The sequence below is a fragment of the Dendrobates tinctorius genome, unplaced genomic scaffold (genome assembly GCF_039654945.1).
Source record: "Dendrobates tinctorius isolate UK_male_01 unplaced genomic scaffold, ASM3965494v1 ptg000171l, whole genome shotgun sequence".
NCBI lineage: Eukaryota > Metazoa > Chordata > Amphibia > Anura > Dendrobatidae > Dendrobates > Dendrobates tinctorius.
In genome coordinates this window covers 24,521,268-24,547,121 of record NW_027361838.1, presented here as the reverse complement: position 1 = coordinate 24,547,121, position 25,854 = coordinate 24,521,268, and the positions used below count along the sequence as shown (strand labels likewise).

The window sequence follows — 25,854 nt, the reverse complement described above, 5'->3', positions numbered from 1 at the left end:
TGTTTCCATCATTTTTCACCCCTCTCTCGCTCTCTTTTCAGTTGTCTGAGCTAGTGGGTTGAAGCTAGCTCCTATCGTATCTCATGCATAGCAGAGAGGCAAAGGGATAATTGTTCCTTTCTGAATTGGCACTCAGACAAAAGTAGCAACAGCATGGAGGACATTATGTACTAGTACTGAGCAATATAACTGTTACTCCAGCTCTGCAATAAGTGAACATACTAAAAAGATGCAGTAAGGCTAGGTTCACATTTGCATTCAGGAGGGCTGCGGATGGCTGCCTACTTTCTCCGTTCTTCCTCCCTGAAGCTCTGCCTACTTCAGTATGCGTCTGGCATTTCCCTGCATACCTATCTTGAACATTGGGTACGCAGGGACATGCGTTGTATGCGGATGCGTCCGCATGTGGCGATTTGACATGTGCGGCGACCGCACGAAAATGCTAAATTTTGTGTTTCCGTGCGGTCGCCGCACACATGAAATCGCTGCATGCGGACGCAGCCGCATACAACGCATGTCCCTGCGTATCCAATGTTAAAGATAGGTACGCAGTGAAATGCAGGACGCATACAGAAGTAGGCGGAGCTTAAGGGAGGAAGTAGGCAGCCATCCGCAGCCCTCCTGAACGCAAATGTGAACCTAGCCTAACTTTTTATTCTACATCTGTTCTCTCACTGTGAAAAGACTTTGTAACCTAATACTTCAATATGTCTTGTCTCAAGCAAGATGGATTGAGTGAATGATGAGATCAGGGGAAGAAGTATTTGCTCATACTGTAAGTGATTATGGAAGCATATTTCTCTGCAAATTATTATGTTGCAATATTTCATATGTTTATTTGTAAGATTGATTTGTGCCAAGTTGGTAAATCAAAGCAGCATATTTAATGTGTAGACAATAAAAAAAAAATGCAAACTTGTTTCCATGGTTGACCGGAGTCATTTAAGCTTCTTAATGTGGATTTAAATCAGAATTCACACCTGAATTGCTGGGATTATTTTTATTAAACCAGATCACTTTTTCAAAGTACAAGACTTTGTATTAAAAGGCGGAAACAGGAAACCTATGCAGTCTCTTTTTTGAGACCATTAAAGCACATTACCAAATCTTATCCTGTCATTTGCCTGATTGTACGACCTTGTCCATTCAAATGAGTGGCTCTCTGCACTCGCCTTCACAATACATGGCAACTAGACATATTTATTGCTGGATTCAATAAAATCACCAAAAAACTGATTATTTTTTTTTAGTTTTTTTTTTTTTAGATTTATTCATGAATTTCTTCCTCATCTTCTTCAAATGCTTCCTCTCCATCATTGGCGGTAGCTTCCTGATACTGTTGATACTCTGAGACTAGGTCATTCATGTTGCTCTCAGCCTCTGTGAATTCCATTTCATCCATCCCTTCCCCAGTGAACCAATGTAGGAAAGCCTTCCTTCTAAACATGGCAGAAAACTGTTCTGAGATTCTCTTAAATAATTCTTGAATTGCTGTGCTGTTCCCAATAAATGTGGAAGCCATTTTGAGGCCTCTAGGTGCAATGTCACACACGGCCACCTTGACATTGTTGGGAATCCATTCTACGAAGTAACTGCTGTTTTTGTTTTGGACTGCAAGCATCTGCTCATCCACCTCCTTCATGGACATTGGCCCTCTGAAGACTGTAGCTACAGTTAGATATCGACCATGCCGTGGATCACAAGCTGCCATCATGTTCTTGGCATCAAACATCTGCTGGGTAAGTTCCGGCACAGTGAGTGCTCGATATTGTTGGCTTCCTCTAGCAGTTAGTGGTGCAAATCCAGGCATGAAGAAATGAAGACGTGGGAATGGGACCATGTTCACAGCTAGCTTTCGAAGATCTGCATTGAGCTGACCTGGGAAACGTAATGAAGTAGTTACTCCACTCATTGTGGCGGACACTAGATGATTCAGATCACCATATGTGGGTGTAGTTAGCTTCAGCGTACGGAAGCAAATGTCATACAAGGCTTCATTGTCAATACAGTATGTTTCATCTGTGTTTTCAACCAGTTGGTGGACAGACAAGGTGGCATTATATGGTTCCACAACTGTGTCTGAAACTTTGGGTGAGGGCATGACACTGAATGTATTCATTATTCTGTCTGGATATTCTTCCCTTATCTTGCTTATGAGTAGTGTGCCCATGCCAGAGCCCGTTCCTCCTCCAAGAGAATGCGTCAGCTGAAATCCTTGCAGACAGTCACAATGTTCACATTCCTTTCTGACAATATCCAGGACCGAATCCATAAGCTCTGCACCTTCTGTATAATGTCCTTTGGCCCAGTTATTCCCTGCTCCAGTTTGTCCTGTAATCAACGCATAGTGTTTTAGAAAAGAACTCCCGATGACATGGAGAAGAGCAAAGTAAATTTTGCTTTGATCAGCCTAATCACATAAAGCCACATCATACATAATCATACATCAAATTTTTATGAATGGCGGTTAATGGATGAATCATAAGAACTTAAGTATTGCAGATTTTAAAATTAAATGGAAACTGTTCTTTCTACAAACTTCGCAGAAGTCAATAGATTCTGTATCTTTCTCCATTTATGAGCAATTTTCCCCCAACCCTGCCTCCTTAACTCACCCTCCACTTAAAAAAAAAAAAAAAAAATCAAATGGCTCCTCTCTGAATTAGACTGCCAGTACTGTGAGGTATCAGATTTCATCTCATACTGTAAGGGAGAGGGAAGGGCTGAGGAGTGAGAAGCTGAGTGATGAAACAAGCATATTGAGGCACAGAGAGATTGTGCTGAGCTGTCTAGCAAGTCTTTTACCTCACCCCAAATCTGGACTCCCAACTATAGTGTACTGCAGAATAATGTATTCCATGCTTCTCTCTGTGCGCTAACAAAGGAATAAAATGCAGGAATTTTCTTCTATGTGTTGGGCAATGTATAGCAGGCTTCATAGCAGCTTGTCTCCTCCCACCAGCTCAGAGACAATTGCAAAATATAAAAAGCACCTGCAGAGGGAAAAATGGTGAAACGGCAGGATGCATATAATGGCCAGATATAATGTTATTCCTCATGTATACAAGCAAGACCGCTTCTTCTAAAAAAGTTACTTGAAAGTATAGCTACCCTTTAAATAACAAATACTTACCAAAAATAAAATTATCGGGTCTAAAAAGTTGTCCAAATGGGCCAGACCTAACGCTATCCATGGTACCTGGTTCCAGGTCAACTAGTACTGCTCTTGGCACATATTTCTGAGCTGTTGGGACAATAAGAGAACACAATTAGGTTGCAATTCTTAATATTATCACTTTGGCATTTCCTTTATTAATATCATTTAGATCTTTAGCCTCTGTTCACATTAGCATCATGTTGTGGGTCAGGATATTATTGCAGTTCCGAAACACCAGTCTTAATGCTCCAGAAATAATCCGCAGAGAAAGGTGGCAGGAATGGCAATTATTGCTGCAGGCTTTTCTTTTACCATGGATGCCACTCTTTGTAATGCACTAAATGGACAATAAATACGCAGAGTTTCTGCAATAAAATCAGCAAGAAAATTCTGTAACACCATGATCGATAAGAAATTTGTATGGCGCCTGATGTGTTCACAGCTCACAGATTGTCTATAATGGGTAAAATCGTATCTACTTCTTAGTTTGGAGCAAGAATGTTCCCATCCACTGACGGCAAACAGAGATCTTGGAAATGGCAAAGAATTAAAAGATCAAGTATTTTTGCCACAACTTTTCAATATTTCATGCTTCATTTAAAGACAACCAGAAAACGTCTTTACATTGGCATCAGTTCAATTCCCTATTAGACCTAATACATGTCTGCCTACTTCAGCATATGGCGTCTATGTACTTACATATAATACCTATTGTTCCATTGAGACAGGAAAACCAGCGGACATCTGCTGTCTTTATGATAAACTTTTTTCCTCAAATTTTTCCTTTACTCTTATGCTGTATTATGCTTATGCTCCATTGGTGTAGGAAATATGGGACAAGTCCTTAATTGAGTTAATTTCTAAGGTTCTGTTTACACTGGATGACCTAGGGCACTAAATGACCGCTGACCTACAGCACTATATGACTGCCGACCAAAGACACTAAATAACCACCAACCTAGGGCACTATATAAAAGCCGACTTGGGACACTGAATGACTGCTGAACTAGGGCACTAAACTACCTCCTCCGACCTAGGGCACTGCATGACCTACGGCACTAAGTGGCTGCCTGTTTCCTGATCGGCAGATGTTTAATGGCCTCTTTACCTAGGCCAACTAGCTTCATATGTGCACTGAACAATTTGTATTAGCTGTATCACGGCCCATAGGCTGCCATTGCTCTCAGCAGCGTAAGTACTGTTTACACAGGCCGATGCGCTGCCGAGAACAATGATCTTTTGTGCAGCACAAAAGATCATTTGACCTGATAGATGAGCATTTTGATCATTTGTCGAGTGATCAAAAAGCTTGTTTTGACTACAAGATTATCATAAACGCACGTTCTTGGGTTCACAATAATCTGGCAGTGTAAATATACCTTAAAGTGGTTGCCCAGGTCTAAATTATTTTGTTTATTATGAGCCAAAAAACTAACCTGTTTTATCCAGCATCAGCTCAGAGTGGTCATTGATTACTCTTTGCCAGCAATTCAACTGCTCAACATCCAAGAGCAGCTCTTCTTCATTCGGACTGCTCTATTGACGTGGCGTGACTACCAATGTCATGCTGATTGATAGCCTACAGTTAGGCAGCAGGGAGGCGGCTGTTAATCAGCATAACATCGGCAGTCATGCCCCATCAACAGAGCAGAGTGGAAGAAAATCCACTGCTGTGTCAACACGACGTCAGAAGAATCCGCAGAATCTGTGTCAGTGACCGCTCTGTGCTGCCAGAGATCACCACGTGACAGAACAGGCAGATAGTTAGCAACTATCTGACTGTTATTTCTTAGGCCACAAAGTAAAAAATTAATATAACCCTGGATAACCCCTTTAAGAGTTCATTTACACTAGGTGATTACACTGGCTGTTGACTGATCGTTCACCTATTGGGTGAAATTAGTTTTAAGCATCATAAAAATCATTGTTATCAGCAGTACATTGCCCTGTGTAAAGAGAACTTGAGCTGCCGAGAACACTGATGCTCTAAAGGGCCTTTTGCCCATAGCGAGATCGCTAGTGATATCATTAAAGCGTCACCGATTTTGTGACCCAACAGTGAAATCGCTAGCGATCTCGTTTTGTGTGACACGTACCTGCGACCAGCCCCTCCGCTGGATATCGCTGATCGCGCTCGAATGTCCTGGGCCATTTTTTCCTCCTTGGCGTCCAGCTGGCGCCGACTAGCGATGCATGGACGCAGGTGGAAGTCGTCATCATCGCTGCGGTGTGACAGGTAAGAGCGACAGCCGACGGATCGCTTATCGCTGCTGGGCCACTGGTGAGATCTGCCTGTGTGGCAGCTCACTAGTGACCATGTAGCGATGCACCAGCGATCCTGACCAGGTAGTATCGTTGTCGGATCACTGGAGCATCGCTAAATGTAACAAGACCCTTAGAATGATTTATTAATGATTGTTCTGTGCCCATCGGAAGTCCGGTCTGTCTTTCTTAACAGACTATAAAACACTGTTGATCAGCAAATGTATGGCCAATCAATGGTCATCAAATGGAAATGCGCTTCAAATGAATGGGTTTGTTACACTAAAGTTGCGTTTACACTGGCCAGTTATCATGAATGAGCTATTAACACTGGTTTCCTGATAATCATTCATTGTGACCAGGTTGCCAATCGCCCAACTAAATAGTAAAGTGCTAGTTCTATGGAAGAAATTATTTTTAAGATTGCTTAAAAAAACCTTGTTCTCAGCAGCACATTGTTCTGATCTGCCGCCTGCCGAGAACAGTGCTAGTGTGTACAGAATGATCTGCTGCTGATCGTTCTGTGTACTGTCTAAACCAGCTATTAAATGACCATCCGTTGGCAGTTGTTTAATTACCATGATCGTGTAGTGTAAGCGCACCATAACGTCACTTTACACCCCAGAAGCGGGAGCCTCTATATATTGTCTCTTGTGAGCATATTTGCTATTTCCAGGTTTCTATTCCAAATAAAATATTGTTTTACAAGCGCTTTTATCTGACATCCCCATTACAAAGGCTGCTAGACTTTATGTATTGTCAGGTCATTGTGATGACGTACAGTGTGTGCTATATAGCACACTGCCTGCCTCCGGGATAGTAAAAACAGGTCCATTTTTAGTCTTGAGTCTGACATTTTAAGCATACCAGCATTCCCCGTCCACCACATCTAAACAGATCTGTTTTACTCACAGGTCAGTAATGTAGACAAAATTGTATATCTTAGGCTGGCACCATTTACATGTATGAAATATTGCACAGATAAAAGTACTGTCTACCGTGTATATAAATGTTTTTACTATGTGTGATCAGAGAAATGCTGTGAAATTGCTTTTATATATTACCGGTTTCTGGTAAATACTAGACTGCTCTGATGTTACAGAACGAGGCTACTTGTGTGGTATCTACAACCTAATGTAAGCATAAGGTGGAAAGCCGTCCAGAAGCATTAATCCTCAGTATTGTCAATGTAATATTCTGATATCTCATCATTGTAAGATACATTGTCTTCCCATGTAAAGCATTCTCTAAATCTATATTTTTAATATGCCTCTTTTCTCAATAATAAATATAATGCTACAAACTAAGAGCCATGGAAGACAATGTCTGTGGGGACTCATGGCCAAAGTTTATTAGTACTCTGTACCCTAAGAATTTAGGGGAATATAGAGTTAAATGGAGATCTTTTTGTCGCCACTAGGGGGAGCTCTCATCAGGTCAAAGGCAGACAGTCTTTGTTCTTGTTTTAACCCATCTTCCCCTAAGTACACTGCTCAAAAAAATAAAGGGAAATCTCAAATAACAAATCCTAGATCTGAATGAATGAAATATTCTCATTGAATACTTTGTTCTGTACAAAGATGAATGTGCTGACAACAAAATCACACAAAAATCATCAATGGAAATCAAATTTATTAACCAATGGAGGCCTGGATTTGGAGTCACACACAAAATTAAAGTGGAATGTAATGTCCTTAAAACAAGTCAAAATGAGGCTTAGTATTGTGTGTGGCCTCCATGTGCCTGTATGACCTCCCTACTGTACAACGCCTGGGCATGCCCCTGATGAGGCGGCAGATGGTCTCATGAGGGATCTCCTCCCAGACCTGGACTAAAGCATCCTCCAACTCCTGGACAGTCTGTGGTGCAACGTGACATTGGTGGATGAAGCGAGACATGATGTCCCAAATGTGCTCAATCGGATTCAGGTCTGGGAAACAGGCGGGCTAGTCCATAGCTTCAATGTCTTCATCTTGCAGGAACTCCTGACACACTCCAGCCACATAAGGTCTGGCATTGTCCTGCATTAGGAAGAACCCAGGGCCAACCGCACCAGCATCTTGTCATGCTCGCCATGTCTGTCATGTCCGCCATGTCTGTTTTTCCTCAAGAACCCCTGGAGCGGTGTGCACGCGCATCTCATGTCTGCTATCCTGCATGTTCCCTAGAGCAATGTGCACACTCACCTCAGGTCTGTTGAGCTGCAGGATGCCTGCGTTTCTGCTCTGCCTTCTGTGATCATCTCGTCATGTCTAGAATCCCTGATCATGTGTCCTTCCTATGTTCCAGCATAGGCTGGTTCTGCATTCGTCTCTGCATGTCTAGAAACCCTGTTCATGTGACCTTTCCTAGGATCCTGCACTGTCTGGTTCTGTAATCGTTTCTGCATGTCTGAAACCCTGATCACGTGACCTTTCCTAGGATCCTGCACTGTCTGGTTCTGCAATCGGCTCTGCATGTCTGAAACCCTGATCATGTGACCTTTCCTAGGATCCTGCACTGTCTGGTTCTGCAATCGTCTCTGCAGGTCTGACGCCCTGATCATGTGACCGCGCTCTGTGATCCTAGAGGACTGAACTGGAAGCTCTTCCCTGGTCCTGACCCGGAAGTGGTGGTGCTATGCCCTATATCAGACCACCCCTTCCTATGCTCAGGGCCTGAGTATTGTGTTGCTTCCCTGCATGGCTGCTTGGTCTGCGGGGGCGCTCCCTCTATTCTGTGCCCTTGCACTCTGCTCTGTTGTGCGTCTCTGCACATGCTCCGTGCTCGTATATCTCTTGTCTTGTGCTTTGTCTCGTGTTGTCCTCTGTGCTGTTTGTCCTTGCTATGTTTCCTTGTTATGTTTTGCTCTGTCCCTGGCGTGTCTCTGCACGTGCAGGTCTCGCTCTGTGTCTGTCCCTGGCGTATCTCCTACACGTGTAGGCTTCGCTCTGTACCCTGTCTAGACCCAAGGCTCTCCCTTGGCCCGGCTCTGGGCTTCGGCCTACGCTCCACTGCTAGTCTCTGTCACTGTCCCTGGCGTGTCTCTACACGTGCAGGTCTCGTCTTGTACCTTGCCCCTGGCATGCTCTCTGCATGCGCAGGACTCTGCCTCATATCCTATGTCTTGTCTCTGTTGCTTGTGCGCCCTTGCACTTTTCGTACTAGGCTTTGTCGTGCTGTCTCGCACGCGTCTCTGTCCTGTACCTTTGCCTAGCCCTGCCTTGTGGCTCCGTGCACGTGCCTGGTCGCCTGTGCCTGCCTGGTGTGCCTCAGCCGTGCCACCTCTAGCCGTGCTCGCCTGTGTGCCTCAGCCGTGCCCCGTCCAGTGCTATAGTGGTTTCCGGCTGCATGGCCGCAGCGGTGCCGCCTCTAGTCGTGCCCGCCTGCTTATGCCATCGTCGGTACCACCTGCCGGTGCCCCCAGCTGTGGTCTCCGTGCTCCCTTGCACGCACGCTGGTTCTCGCACTGTGCCTTTTCATGCTACTCTTGCACAAAGTCTTTTGCTCTCTTTGCTCTGCTCTGAACCCTAGTTTGCCTGCCTGATTACGTAACCTGCCGACTGCTGCCAGAGGTCTGGACCTAGATGACTGCGGCCTGATATCCGGAGCTGATGTCCGTAGCCTGATTCCTGGACCCTGTCGGTCGATGCCAGCACCCCGGATTCCGATGCAATTGAACCCGTCCCTGGCGTGCCCTCGCACGCGCAGGCCACCGTCCTTATGCTCCTCCCTGGCGTGCCCTCGCATGCGCAGGCCTCCGTCCTTGTACCCGTCCCTGGCATGCCCCTCGGCATGCGCAGGTCTCCGTTCTATGAATCTGATCCTGGCATGTCTCCTTGCACGCACCCTGTTTTGTCTCCTAGTTTGTCTGCCGGATTCCTGAAGCCAGCTGACTACTGCCGGAGGTCTGGAGCCAGATATCTACACTCTGATGCCTGGACCCTGTCAGCCCTTGCCAGCCTTCCGGAGTCCGACTCCTCGCACCCTGCCTTGGACTTTGGCGTGCCCTGGCACGCACCTTGTTATATGGATTCTGTGTGTTCACGTTTTGCACCTGTTTTACCTTGAAGAGTTCCTCATGCCTTGGACCTCGGCGTGTCCTTGCACGCATCTTGCTTTGTGTTCTTTGTGTGTTCACCTTTGCACCTGTTGTACCCTGAAGTGTTCCTGAATGAAGTTTACTTGAACTAATGCCTTGTCTCGTCTTGCTTCCTGAGCCGGCCATCTGGTCCAGCAGCCGTGGTGGCTCACCCCCTTGGTCTTGTCCCTGACACTCCCTGTATAGGGGGTGGTTCCTCACTAGGTCAGCTCGCCCTAGGTGGGTGGGTGCCACGGCCCAGAGGGTCCACTCATTCAAAGAAAAACGACTCAGCGTAGGCTGACGCTCGTCACACATATGGTCTCAGAAGGGGTCTGAGGATCTCATCTCGGTACCTAATGGCAGTCAGGCTACCTTTGGCGAGCACATGGAGGGCTCTGCGGCCCTCCAAAGAAATGCCACAACACACCATTACTGACCCACTGCCAAATTGGTCATGCTGAAGGATGTTGCAGGCAGCAGATCGCTCTCCACGGTGTCTCCAGACTCTGTCACGTCTGTCACATGTGCTCAGGGTGAACCTGCTTTCATCTGTGAAGAGCACAGGGCGCCAGTGGCGAATTTGCCAATCCTGGTGTTTTGTGGCAAATGCCAAGTGTCCTGCATGGTGTTGGGCTGTGAGCACAACCCCCATCTGTGGACGTTGGGCCCTTCGACCATCCTCATGGAGTTGGTTTCTAACCGTTTGTGCAGACACATGCACATTTCTGGCCTGCTGGAGGTCATTTTGCAGGGCTCAAAGGCAGAGGTAGCGGTCCTGCTGCTGGGTTGTTGCCCGCCTACGGCCCCCTCCACATCTCCCGGTATACTGGCCTGTCTCCTGATAGCACCTCCAGCCTCTTGACACTACACTGACAGACATAGCAAACCTTGCCACAGCTCGCATTGATGTGCCATCCTGGAAGAGCTGCACTGCCTGAGCCATTTGTGTGGGTTGTAGAGTCCGTCTCATGCTACCATGAGTGTGAAAGCACAACCAACATTCAAAAGTGACCAAAACATCAGCCAGAAAGCATTGGTACTGAGATGTGGTCTGTAGTCCCCACCTGCAGAACCACTCCTTTATTGAGTGTGTCTTAATAATTGCCAATAATTTTCATCTGTTGTCTATTCCATTTGCACAACAGCATGTGAAATTGATTGTCAATCAGTGTTGCTTCCTAAGTGGATAGTTTGATTTCACAGAAGCTTGAATTACTTGGATTTATATTCTGTTGTTTAAGTGTTCCCTTTATTTTTTTGAGCAGTGTATTTCAGTATTTTTTTATTTATTTTTTAATCTGCCATACGGTTCCAGAGATATGAACCTTTATATTCACTGCTAATTTTGGGTGTTAACAATTGAGTGTGGCTCACAGAGTAATAATGCAGAGCAGCCTAAAGACAGGTCCCCAGAGAATCCTGTGAGCCATGCCCCATTAGAAAAGACCATAAAAATTAGCCCTAAATAAAAACTGTCAGTATGTGTTGTAAGAATACCCGACATGGAAGGACCCAGTGACGTCACTTGCGGAGGCGGCACTGGTCTCTGCACGTGGTTATTCTGACAACGTGCTCTGTTGACGACTTGTTACTACTGATCTGAGCTGGCGACAGAGCGCACTGTCAGTGTGCATATCGCACAGTGACAGAGCAGTGACTAGCCCTGACGCTGAAACGAGCAACACTGCCTCTGCCCCCTGATGACACTTTGTTTGAGTATCCGAGCGTGTAATGGCAATTCTCAAACAAGGTGTCATCAAATAGGAAGTTGTAAAAAGAAGAATAGCAGTTAGATAGTGTAGTGAGGGAACTATAGGGAATTTTTAATTAAAGTATATTAGATAACAGATTAGATTATGGCATTAAATAATTAGGCATTTTGGATGACAATTCATTTGTGTTCGGGCCAACCCTTTAAATAATAGATGTAATGGCATACTCTAGTCTGAACCATCCATGGTATCCATCCTAAACTATATAAAACTAAATTATACATTATTATTATTATTATTATTATTATTAACCCATATCCATCCTGGACTTTTTATATCAATATTAGCCCTTTATGAAAACATATTAAGACACTCTAGACTCCCAGGGATATTAAAACACTGTATGAAAAAATGTGTGATGTATGCATGATAAGCTGGTAAAGCAGATATAATTAGTAGGGGGAAGATAACAAGTTCGCTATATTTTGAAATCCCCCTTTAAGAGCCTTATAACTGCCCCTGACTGTAAGTGATAAATGCTGCAGTTATCCAAGCATTTGTCATTTACATTTCGATTATGATACTCATTATGTCTGTGCTACTATACTTCAGATAATAGTTACAAATTCATGATGCTGCCCAGAGTTTCATAGAACTAGTAAACGGTGGTGAACGGGTGGTGTCCCAACTCTTCTTACAATCAGCACCAGATTACGAATTATACACAGTAGGCAACGACCTATGGGTCCCGGGTCTTTGGGCAACGACCGATGGGTCCCGAGTCTTTGGGCAACGACCTATGGGTCTCACATCTTTTGGTATTGACCCATGGGTCCCACATCTTTTGGCAACGACCTACTCGTGAGAAATAATATTGATTTGTTATTGAAAGCAATTTACATTCAGCATGCTGACCCAACTGGCTGACACTGGTAGCCAGCTGGAGAAACAGAGCTTTGATGTGAACATAACAAGAAGCGGCAGTGAAATGATGTTTCCGCTGTTGTTCAGTAAGAATTCACAAGTAGTTTAGGAGAGTCATAAACTGTTGGACTGCCCAGAATGGGGAGTGGGAATGGATAAGAGGTAATTGGCCGGACGTTTTCAACGACTCTAGATCATGGTCTTCAAACAGAGGCTGGACAGACATCTGTCTGGGATGGTTTAGTGAATCCTCCATTGAGCAGGGGGCTGGACACGATAACCCTGGAGGCCCCTTCCAACTCTACCACTCTATGATTCTATGATAATAGAACATTCATGAATAGAAGCTTCAGGAACACCGAAGTCAACGTTAGTTAATTACTTTTTCTGAGTTATAATGAAGTTTTATTATCTTAGTTTTTAATCTTTTCAATAAAGTTTAATTTGTGTCTTAAAATTGTTAGTAAATTTAGAAACATATTAGGATACCAGAGGTATCTGCCCAGGACTCACACCCCTCTTCCTATAGAATGTGCACACTCCAGGGATCGCCTGACAGCTATCTAACATATAAGGCCAGCTTATCTATGTTATACAAGCACCTCTAGCACCATTGCAACATTGGCAAAGCTTCATTGCATTATTATTAGCAGTAATGTCACTTCTGGTTCTTTATTGCATTATTTTTTAATAAACCGGAATTGTATTATAATAATTGGGGTGAATTTCCCAACATGTATGAGGTGTGTAAATGCACAGGTCAGAACTGTGTAGCTGCTGAATTCAGAGAACCGAGTGCTCCACATAGAGCAGATGAGAGAGGAGAATGTGCCAAGACAGCAGAGCTCAGTGCTGGGCCAGCGGGACAGCAGCCAACCTAAATATTGCTGAGTGGAACTCTATTCACTTGGAGACAAGTACAAGAGTCGGAGCATTTTTTTGAAAATTCATCCTATAAAGGAATTATTGCAGCTCGCAGCCTGAATGAACGTTATTCCATGTGTAAACAGCTTTCTTAGCCACATTATGCTCGGCAGGAATGATGGATGCTGCGTGAAGAAGCTCTGCATATCCGAGGACAGTGTACAGACTGTAGATATGGAGAATCTGCAATATATGTAATGTTATCGGCCTGTGAGCACACAGCAGTTCTGGGATTTTGTCAGAAGAGTAGATCCCTGTTCTTGTAAGGCTGAGGTTGGTTACAGAGACGTCCGGGCTTTCACCTCTCAGGCTATGACATACAACTATTTTATGACAGCAGTAGCTGTCTGTGCATAATATGACCTCTGCATTCACCCAATACTTCAAGTGGAAAGTATCACACTTGCCTCCTTGAGTCCAATTTTCATTGGTCAAAAAAACTAAAATATGAAAGTTGTTTGGTGGCATGTACGCACTTCTATAGTGATTCAAGTATTTAGCTATGACCATAAGGCTGGAAAGATTGGAGCCGTGGAGCCACTATTCGGTGAGAATACCATGGGTGACTCACAGTCCCATTGGCTGCCACAGACAGCAGAGGACCCCTGTGCAAGACAATGTATGGGCCATATGTAGTCCCATATCTCATCATAGTGCACAATTCCACCTGCTCTGGAGGTAGATGTGGCCCCCTTATCTCTTGGGCCCCTGAGCCGCTAAAGTGGCTCAGCTCTTGGAAACCCCACCCAAACATCTCACCTGCCTAGACCAATGCAAGTGTGAAATGGGTAAATTAGAATATTGCGATTATCGGCAATCATCACATCAATTCTCTAGAGCCATGGCTCCTATTGTTATCTACATTATTTAAGAGGAAGAGTTGGGGGCTTTCTTTTATTCAGAAGTCTGATCATTTTTTACTATGCAATGTAACTAACACTTGATCAGATATTCAGTTGTTTTCATGCAAACACTATAAGGCTATCATATGTAAGTGTATGGGAGAATTATATTTTTTAACACTGATGTTTGTGAACTTTAATTCCAAGAAATTACAATTGGATTTTATTGGAGGTTTGGAAGAACCAGGTAGTGAGTGTTATTTCCAAATTGCTGGATAACCTTTAAGGCTGGAAATTATTGCAGTGTTTGTTGTCTAGAAATAACTTCACATGGTCAGTCCATCCCTCTGTTACTGACAAATCAGTTGTTGTATTGATATGCAAATGTTGAAGAGCTACAGCCTCTGTCACTCCAGCTCTGTTCTCCGCCAGTGCCACCTCCTCCTTCTTGACTGACAGCCTTTAAGTTTTGTGACTTCAGGCAAAGAATCCTTCAGTCAAGCAGGAGGGGGTGGCCTTGAGCAGAGAATAGAGCTGGAGTGACTGAGGCTTCAGATCTACAGCTTCATTTGCATATCAATTCAAATCCTGATTTCTCTGTAACAGAAGAATGGACTGGCCATGTAAGGGTATTGCTGGACTAGTCTCTGAAAGACCTATACGCCTATATAAATAGTTTTGGGCAGTAAATCAGACAGATAGATTCCCTTTAAAAGGAATAACGCAAATGTAAGAAAGTCCATTCTGAAGCACAAAAAATTCCCAAACTAGCACCTGTCCGTGCTCTTAGTACATCAGGATAAGTTGGGCAATGTATACGTGCAGCATAAAGCTAGCCATACACATGAGCTAGCTGGCCTCCGACAAGAACATTTGCTCAGATGACGTGTACAGTATGTGTAAGGATTAGGACTGAGGAATAAGCTACTCTCAGACATCTTGGCCGGAGACTATCAGGCACAGTCCAAGTAAGAGAAGTGGCTTCAGCATCCAATAATGATCGTCTTGCTTTCCCATGTCATTATAATTAAGGAAACAGGAACAACATTTCAACCCCTAGTATAGATCTGGGCCTTCATCTTGCTGTTCCTATATTTGTGATGACGTATTGAAGCTAAGCAATCATTATTGGATACTAACACCACCTTCATTCATTTGGATTTGGTATGAGAAAAGGGGTCATCCCATATTTGGCGTCCGTCCATCATTACAGCACTGTCTCATCATCACTACCATTTGTCCCTCAGGACAGTCAGGCTGCCCTATACACATTGAGTGCAAAAATGGAAAAAAATCATTGGTTTCTGTCAATATTAGTGTAATACATGGCAAATATTTGGCTGGGTTTATAGAAAACTGGAGAGACCTCAGTAGTTATTCTTCTGCATGGACCTTCCACTCACTAAAAATCTGTTCCACTGGTTGGGAAATATGTCTGATCATGTGTCACATAATGAAATTCTGCTGGCAGCTGACGAGATCTACATGGCAGGACGTAGTGTGTGTGTTCTCTTACTATCCAGTGTGATGTTTAGTGGTAAATGGCCACTTCTGGGGCATATAGAAGGTCATAGGGGCTGTGTGGGCCCAGCCTACATCCGGACTATTCCTGCCACTGTCTCTGATACACTCACAGGATGATTCATTGTAGTACACGTTAATCCTCTCAAGCTGTAGGGCTGAATCACCGACATAGCCTCCTGCTGGATCGATGCCATGCTCGTCACTGATCACCTCCCAAAACTTGGAAAGAAGAACAAAAAGAAGAGAAAGAAGCGAAGAATCCATGTTAGAATAAAAGCAAACAACAAGTATAACAAGTATCCCAATCATTACAATGATATCATCAGTTGTTTAAATATTATCCTAATAAACAAATACAAAAATGACAACACATAAGAGATAAATCGAAGTAGCTAATGCTGTGCTAAGTTTCAGCCAAGTTCAGTATTTGATCAGTGTTCCACTCCTGATTTTTAGCTTATAAATACTGATATAAAACAATCAGAGGAAAAGTCTAATAGAAACACGTGCACAAATACGGATGTAAAATACCGACAGAATACTGAATGTGTGAACGTGGCCTAAGACACAGGAATCAAACAACATTTCCTCCATCCCAGCTGTTGACAGTGACACGCCTATGCTTCCAAAATTAAATGTAACTTTACTACCCCTGATCACTACGCTTAAAAGGAATCAAAACGCCAATAGTTTAGATCTTTTTTTTATGCTTATTCATGTAAGTTCTTCTAATTTTCCATAAAATTATCTACAAAAACATCCTGAATTCTTGCACTGTTCACTAAATATAAGATTAGATTAAGGGTATGTGCACACGTTGCGGATTCCTGTGCGGATTCTTCCGCGCGGAATCTACAGAATCCGCAGGTAAAATGACCGCGTTTTACCTGCGGATTCATTGCGGATTTTCTGCTGATTTCTCCTGCGGATTCCTATAATGGAATAGGTGTAAAAACGCTGCAGAATCCGTACAAAGAATTGACATGCTGCGGAAAATAAATCGCTGCGTCTCCACGATGAATTTTCCGCAGCATGTGCACAGCGGTTTTTGATTTGCATTGGATAAAATGGTACTGTACACTGCATGAGAATCTGCTGCGGATCTGCAGGGCCAAATCCACTGTGGTTCCGCATCAGAATCCACAATGTGTGCACAGACCCTTATTCTCCTGTTCTGTACCGATCAGCAGTGATCTTATTGGATTACAATGAAAGTTTTCCAAATGCTACAAATAAACAGGCTAATAAAAAAAAAGTCACAAAAGGTTACAGGATACAAACTAGTTATATCTGAGATAATGTTATAATTGGGGAGGAAGGCATTTTTCTGCCCACAGCAAATTTCCTGGCCAGTAACCATATTCTAGAACCAAGAGGATGAATAATGAGTCTTTAGGAGATAGCAGAAGAAATTTTTGAACCCCTCTCCATAATCTTTGAAAATTCTTGGAGAACAGGAGAAGTGCCAGAAGACTGGAGAAGAGCAAATGTTGTTCCTATCTTCAAAAAGGGGAAGAAGGTGGACCCAGGCAACTATAGGCCGGTGAGTCTGACTTCTATACCAGGAAAGATCTTTGAACAAATTATTAAACAACATGTATGTCAATACCTGGATAAGAATGAAGTGATTAAACAGAGTCAGCATGGGTTTGTAACTAATAAGTCATGTCAGACTAATTTAATTTCCTTCTATGATGGTATTACTGATTGGGTGGATCAAGGAAATGCTGTAGATATAGTATATCTTGACTTCAGCAAAGCATTTGACAAAGTCTCTCATACAATCCTTATTGAAAAAATGACTAAGTATGGAATGGACAAGGCAACTGTTAGGTGGATTCATAACTGGCTTAGTGATCGGACCCAAAGAGTGGTCGTAAATGGCTGCACATCCAGTTGGAAGAATGTCTCAAGTGGGGTACCACAGGGCTCTGTCCTGGGCCCTGTATTGTTCAACATCTTTATCAACGATTTAGATGAAGGAATTGAGGGTAAACTGATTAAATTTGCTGATGACACAAAGCTAGGAGGGATAGCTAATACTAGAGAAGAGAGAGAGAGGATTCAAAAAGATTTAAATAAACTGGAGAAGTGGGCAGCAACTAACAGAATGGTTTTTAACAGGGAGAAATGCAAAGTACTACATCTGGGCAATAAAAATGAAAAAAGCATATATAGAATGGGAGGAATAGGGCTAAGTGACAGCACATGTGAAAAAGACTTGGGTATACTAATAGATCACAGACTGAATATGAGTCAACAGTGTGATGCAGCAGCAAAAAAGGCAAATGCAATTCTAGGATGTATTAACAGAAGCCTACAGTCTAGATCACGTGAAGTAATTATTTCCCTCTACTCCTCTTTGGTCAGACCTCATCTGGAATATTGTGTCCAATTTTGGGCACCACATTTTAAAAAAGACATCAACAAACTGGAGCAAGTTCAGAAAAGAGCGACCAGAATGGTGACCGGTCTGCAAACCCTGTCTTATGAGGAAAGGTTGCAGGATTTGGGAATGTTTAGTTTGCAAAAGAGAAGACTGAGAGGAGACTTAATAGCTGCCTACAAATATCTAAAGGGCTGTCACATTGTAGAAGGATCAACTTTATTCTCATTTGCACAAGGAAAGACTAGAAGCAATGGGATGAAGCTGAATGGGAGGAGACACAGATTAGATATTAGAAAAAACTTTTTGACAGTTAGAGTGATCAATGAGTGGAACAGGCTGCCACGAGAAGTAGTGAGTTCTCCTTCAATGGAAGTCTTCAAACAGAGGCTGGACAGACATCTAACTGGGATGATTTAGCGAATCCTGCTTTGAGCAGGGGGTTGGACCAGATGGCCCAGGAGGTCCCTTCCAACTCTACGATTCTATGATTCTATGATTCTATGATGTGTGACTGACATCTGACAACTACAGATATCATACAACACCATTTCCAGAATAACCCTCCCTCTGTGTCTAGCAATCGCCTAATATCACTTCTCCCTTATGCCTCAAAACTAGTGGAACAACACGTCCATCTTGAACTGTCCTCCCACCTCTCTTCTTGCTCCCTCTTTGACCGGTTACAATCTGGCTTCCGACCGCATCACTCAACTGAAACTGCCCTAACTAAAGTCACCAAAGACCTACTAACTGCCAAGAGTAAGCGACACTACTCTGTCCTCCTCCTCCTGGACCTGTCTTCTGCCTTTGACACTGTGGACCATTCCCTCCTGTTACAGATTCTCTCATCCCTTGGCATCACAGACTTGGCCCTATCCTGGATCTCGTTATACCTAACAGCCGGACATTCAGTGTCTCCCTCTCCCACACCACCTCCTCACCTCGCCCCATCTGTCTGTTATTTCAGGTTTCTTTTCTCCTCGCTTTCTAAAACTGAACATGGACAAAACATAATTCATCATCTTTCCCCCACCTCACTTTACCCCTCCACCAAATCTATCCATCAATGTCAATGGCTGCTCACTTTCCCCGATCCCGCATGCTCGGTGCCTTGGGGTGATCCTCGACTCTGCCCTCTCTTTCAAGACACATATCCAAGCCCTTGCCTCCTCCTGCCAACTTCAACTCAAAAATATTTCCCGGATCCATACATTCCTTGACCAAGGCACCACAAAACGCTAATGCACGCCCTCATCATTTCCCGCCTTGACTATTGCAACCTCCTACTCTCTGGCCTCCTCTCTAGCACTCTTGCACCACTCCCATCCATCCTACACTCTGCTGCCCAAATAATCCACATGTCTCCCCATTATTCCCCAGCCTCTCCTCTATGCCAAGCCCTTCACTGGCTTCCTATTGTCCAGAGGCTCCAGTTCAAAACCCTAACTATGGCATACAAAGCCATCCACAACGTGTCTCCTCCATATATCTGTGACATGGTCTCCCGGTACTTACCTACATGCAACCTTCGATCCTCTCAGGATCTCCTTCTCTACTCTCCTCTTATCTCTTCTTCCCACAACCGCATACAAGACTTCTCCCGTGCTTCCCCCATATTCTGGAATTCTCTACCCCAACACATCAGGTTTTCGCCTACCACGGAAACCTTCAAAACAAATCTGAAGACCCACCTGTTCCGACAAGCCTACAACCTGCAGTGATCCTCAGCCTGCTGAATCGCCGCATGGCCAACTCCACCCTCTTCTAGTGTATCCTCACCCATCCCCTGTAGACTGTGAGCCCTCGCGGGCAGGGTCCTCTCTCCTTCTGTACTTATGTGTGTGCCTGTTTTGCTTGTGTTTATTGTACTTGTCTATATTTGCCACTTTCACATGTAAAGCGCCATGGAATAAGTGGAGCTATAAAAATGTATAATAATACTCATACAGTCACATGGGTCTATTGGCCTAATATCATCAGGGCGTGACTGCCATTCATGATTTCCAGTGGGAAGCTTAATAGTATAGGAGCCCAGCCATAATCCATTGCTCAACTGCTGGATAATCCATGAGTAACTAACCTAATCTTCAGTCCTAATGTGTAAAGGATATAGGATATTACCAAGTGTAGTAATGTAACTCAGGACATAGTGACGGCAGCTAACTGTAGTTTGACTTATCATCGTTGGCGACATGAAAGTTCTAAACATTTTTTTTTACATATCTTACATTAGGTCAAAAGATCAGGGACAGACATAACATTGGTGCAACCACATCCGCACAGAGGCCTAGAGGTGTAAGGGGGCCACATCTACCACCAAAGCTGCAAGCAACCTGTGTCACAGACACATAACCTGGCGAATAATGGTTGAAAAGGGCCTATATACTGTGCTTGCACAGTGGACCTCTTATATTTGTGTCCACCCCTGCAAAAGACAGTATATAATATCACACTATATAATATCACAGTATATAATATGGAAGGATGTAATGTGATAGTATATAATATCACACTATATAATATAGTGCATAATATCACACTATATAAGATCGTATATAATTACACAGTCTATAATATCACATTATATAATATCACACTATACATTCTAGTATATAATATCACACTATATATGATAGTAAACAATATCACACTATATCACACTATATGATAGTATATATCGCACTATATATCGTATTATATAATATCACACTATATAATATGATAGTATATAATATCACATTATATAATATCACACTATATAATATGATAGTATACAATAATACACTATATAATATCACACTATATAATATGATAGTATATAATATCACATTATGTAATATCGCACTATATAATATCACACTATATAATATGATAGTATACAATAATACACTATATAATATCACACGATATAATATGATAGTATATAATATCACAGTATATATCACTTTATATAATATCCCACTATATAATATCATAGTATATAATAATAATACACTCTATATCACACTATATAATATGATAGTATATAATATCACATTATGTAATATTGCACTACATAATATCACATTATATAATATCACACTATATAATATGATAGTATACTATAATACACTATATAATATGATAGTATAAAATATCACAGTATATAATATGCCACTATATAATATCATAGTATATAAAAATAATAATACACTCTATAATATCACACTATATAAAATGACTAAGAAGCTTTTAATCCAATTAATAATAGAATGTAACCCATATAAAGCCCTGTTACCCTCCAGTACTCTATGACTTGTCTTACTCATTATATGAATGTGATATCTAGCACCACAACACATGTGATGGCTGTGACATGGCAGATAGTGTGATGTGGGTGCACAGCAGCTGGCAGCATTCCTGGCATTACAGAGGCACCCAGGACCCTCCCTGCGGCGGAGAGGGAGATTGTGGGGGCTTCTCAGAATTCCAAGAAGATGAGAGAGCCATTTGCCTGAAACAACCCCCCTTGCCTGACGCCCCTGCGAGCTTCACCCACAGCTGGAGGTCTACACTAGTAACCTGTGCTGCTTATATCTATAGGGTTTTTTTATGCATCAGATTGCATATGTCAGCATATCCCCTGCAGCCACCCTCACATGACCCCCAACTTCTGCTTCCCCTTATCTGGCATATCACACTTGGTCATTGCCCTGAAGTATTTCTGTAGTCTCTGCACTATTCTAAATCTGAGCAACTTCTACAAAAGAGAAGTAACACAAGGCAAAGCCACAAGTGTCTGAGAAATGAGACCCGTGTAATGGGAGACAAGGACCCTTATCCCCTGTGCCCATGTTCTGCCCCTCTCTTAGTTACACCCAGGGCAGGGCACAAATCGCCAGTGGATGGTCGCCTGCTTTACAAAGGGGCCTACCCTTAATTGACACATCTGCTATTTCAAGGGTAAATGTCTGAGGGACCCAAACCTGGGACTGCGACCGATCATGAAAATAAAGTGTCCCCTGTTTGGATTGCGGGTGGTCAAGCACAGATACCCCTGCGCCATTCATTGTCTATGGGACTGTCGGAGATAGCTGAGCACTTCATGCGAGATATGCCATAAATATTTGATTCTGGCAGCTAATACCCTCACTGCTCCTTAGAATGGAGGCTACTCCCCCCAATCTGTAGAGAAAGAGTAGAGACCGCACGTGTAGACCTTCTCCATTATTCTCCATGGGAGATTTAGGAACATTTCCTGCTGTTCCCACCTAGATACCCCTGTAAGGCAACTAGGAACCAAAGGGGCTTATAGCAGAGAAACACACAATAAATCTCTTCTTTACATATTTTACCAAAGTTACCAAAAGCAGAGCAACACCTACAACTGGTCAGATGGAGGCAAAGGTCTGACCCAGAAAAGATACATGTTACAGACTGACATACTTATTCCTACTCCCATCATCCAGTGATGTATCTCATACAGTGTAACATACTACTTCTATTCCTACTCCCATCATCCAGTGATGTATCTCATACAGTGTAACATATTACTTCTATTCCTACTCCCATCATCCAGTGATGTATCTCATACAGTGTAACATATTACTTCTATTCCTACTCCCATCATCCAGTGATGTATCTCATACAGTGTAACATACTACTTCTAATCCTACTCCCATCATCCAGTGATGTATCTCATACAGTGTAACATATTACTTCTATTCCTACTCCCATCATCCAGTGATGTATCTCATACAGTGTAACATATTACTTCTATTCCTACTCCCATCATCCAGTGATGTATCTCATACAGTGTAACATATTACTTCTATTCCTACTCCCATCATCCAGTGATGTATCTCATACAGTGTAACATATTACTTCTATTCCTACTCCCATCATCCAGTGATGTATCTCATACAGTGTAACATATTACTTCTATTCCTACTCCCATCATCCAGTGATGTATCTCATACAGTGTAACATACTACTTCTATTCCTACTCCCATCATCCAGTGATGTATCTCATACAGTGACACATATTACTTCTATTCCTACTCCCATCATCCAGTGATGTATCTCATACAGTGTAACATACTACTTCTATTCCTACTCCCATCATCCAGTGATGTATCTCATACAGTGTAACATACTACTTCTATTCCTACTCCCATCATCCAGTGATGTATCTCATACAGTGTAACATATTACTTCTATTCCTACTCCCATCATCCAGTGATGTATCTCATACAGTGACACATATTACTTCTATTCCTACTCCCATCATCCAGTGATGTATCTCATACAGTGTAACATACTACTTCTATTCCTACTCCCATCATCCAGTGATGTATCTCATACAGTGTAACATACTACTTCTATTCCTACTCCCATCATCCAGTGATGTATCTCATACAGTGTAACATATTACTTCTATTCCTACTCCCATCATCCAGTGATGTATCTCATACAGTGTAACATATTACTTCTATTCCTACTCCCATCATCCAGTGATGTATCTCATACAGTGACACATATTACTTCTATTCCTACTCCCATCATCCAGTGATGTATCTCATACAGTGTAACATACTACTTCTATTCCTACTCCCATCATCCAGTGATGTATCTCATACAGTGTAACATACTACTTCTATTCCTACTCCCATCATCCAGTGATGTATCTCATACAGTGACACACAGGCATCCGCTGATTCACACACTGTCTGCTCCCAGTTAGGACAAAGCTCATTTCCATCATTCTGCATCAGGAAAGGGAAACCCACTTTTTAGGCTGTAAAATGGAGTTTGTGCTGTCAGACACACCCAGACCAGCGGAAAAGTTCTCTGTACCTCATAAGAGGCGCTGACTGTGCGCCCATTCATCACTGCAGACAATGGAGGGCCACTTGTACGATATGAATTGAACGATCTGATCGGCAGAGGAGACTATTCTGACTGTGACTTGTCCCATGGATGCTTTCACCTTCCGCTTGAACCTACACGGTCAGACGACAGCTGGATCAGTAGTGATTACCTTGGTGCCGATCTGGTTGCCGCACTGGCCGGCCTGGATGTGTACGATCTCCCTCATGGTCGGTGTCGCTCCCGTTACTCTGCTGTGCTGTGAATGACTGAGCCTCTGTGCCTGCAGCCTGCACACTCACACTGCCTGGAGACTGCCTACTTGGGCTGGGGCTGACAGGCAGGGGCCCTGGAGAGTCACAACAATGGGTGGGGATTTGGGCAGAGTCTTTTCCATAGAGGGAAATCATTTGATCCAACTTTTGTCAGCTTTTCACAGCAGATCCTGAGTTATTACATAGCAGCAGCCAGGACCTGGGCTGCAAGTGCAGGAAGCAGAGCCTGTATGAGCTGAAGGGTCACCATCACCTAATATGCAGTGCTGCACCCCATCCTATAGTATCCAGACAGCCCTTCTTCCCCACTTATAAGGGAGGTAGTCATCTAGAATAGCCCATTGATGTTTGGCACGGTTAATGGGGTATTCCAGTAAGGCTCGGCTCACACGAGGGTATGTTCTCCAGCTGAGAAAAATGGGCAAAGTATGATCAGAATAGGATCTGTTTTTCTCGGATGTGGAGAATAATAAAGAAGTTTCCCTGATTTTTGACACGGACCCATATACTTGAATGGCCGAGTGCGATCCGATCAGAGACGAGTCATGCTGCTGCTGCAATGTTTTTCCGGGGACATGAAAACGGTCTCATTGAATAATATTGGTCCAAGTGTGATCCGATGTCTTGACAGATCGCACTCAATTGAAAATACACCCGCCTGCACAAGACCGAAGAACAAGTATAATCTGTCCACATATTGACACCTTTCTTATCACTGTCGATGCCGAGGGCTCTTCAGTGCCCCATTATAATGGAGGGCGGTCTCTGATGAGCGCTGCTGCTATATTTATTGTTAGCCATGTTCACGTTCAGTATTTGGTCAGTATTTTACCTCAGTGTAAGCCAAAACCAGGAGTGGGTGATAAATACAGAAGTGGTGACGTGTTTCTATTAGACTTTTCCTCTGACTGTTCCACTCCTGGTTTTGGCTTACAGATACTGAGGTAAAAACCGCTGAGTACAGTGACCACCGATGCATATAAATGTAAGTTAATTCACGGCATATGAGGCCATGCGATGGCATGAAGATAACTGAAAAGGCTGCTTGCCATATCAATATACTTTGGACCTGCCATAATTAAGTTTTGGTCGATAGGGGAGTTTAGCGCCCCTGAGGCTCAGTCGCCACAGAGGTACTGCAACTCCTCCTGAGGTGTGGTGCCCCATCATCCAGGTGAGGTGGAGACTCCTGACCACACTCCAACACCTGCACCCCCACATCACAAAGTAGTGTAGCAAAGCACCTTCGGCGGCTCCCTGCTTGGAATACAAAACGTGCTGGGAGGCAGGTGAAGTTAGTAAATATTGAAAGAGCGGGAAGTTTTGGGAGCTTTTGAGTAGTCTGAGTCAGAGAGTAAGGAGTCAGCCAGCGAGCATGGCTGAGTGGATCCCTAGAGAGAGGGATGGATGGATGGACGTGCTGCAGCAGATCCCAGTGACCTGGGTCTGCTGGCACAGGAAAGGAAGAGTGAGAGAGCGACAAAGACTGAAAGCCTAATTCTCCATAAGAAGGAAAGATTAGTTCGAAACATGAGGAGAAAAGAGAACAGAGGACTTGGGTTAGAGGAGAACCCTTCCTAGAAGTTCTAAGCGCAAGGCCGGGGCCCGGTTCCCGAGGTTGCATGGATAATAATGGTCCTGCAGCAGACACCGGAGGAATAGAAGTAGTGACCGCTTTATTCCCACACAAGACTTGGGGGCACAACAGCAACTGAATAGTGAGCTGGGACTTAGTAGCAAGGAGTCCCAGAAGCAGGCGACAGCTGTCTGCCGTACAAGTAGAGTTCATAGGAACATCAGACAGGAGGATCTCCAGTGTAACTCAGTACTGAGAGTACTTCATTCTTAGGCGCTATAAGAGGAGACGTTCAGAGAAGGCACATGTTGGCGGAGTGTTGGAAAGGAGTATTTCATCTGACCTGGAGGCTGACTGAG

At 43.5% G+C, this 25,854-nt stretch overlaps 1 protein-coding gene across 3 annotated transcripts; it reads right to left on the bottom strand.

Moving 5' to 3' along the window:
- Window positions 1-985: 985 nt before the first annotated feature.
- Window positions 986-23,971, bottom strand: TUBB6 (tubulin beta 6 class V). 3 transcript variants are annotated; one of them, XM_073550996.1, is made up of 4 exons: window positions 23,817-23,971; window positions 15,519-15,627; window positions 3,134-3,244; window positions 986-2,331 (listed from the first exon to the last, which is right to left on the bottom strand). In XM_073550996.1, the coding sequence occupies exons 1-4, from the start codon at window positions 23,871-23,873 to the stop codon at window positions 1,268-1,270; spliced, it is 1,341 nt and encodes a 446-aa protein (XP_073407097.1). In that variant the 5' UTR covers window positions 23,874-23,971; the 3' UTR covers window positions 986-1,267. The 3 variants fall into 3 exon arrangements, with proteins under 3 accessions (XP_073407097.1, XP_073407098.1, XP_073407099.1); XM_073550997.1 differs by lacking the exon at window positions 23,817-23,971 and adding an exon at window positions 23,633-23,776; XM_073550998.1 differs by lacking the exons at window positions 15,519-15,627; window positions 23,817-23,971 and adding an exon at window positions 7,606-7,634.
- Window positions 23,972-25,854: the final 1,883 nt, after the last annotated feature.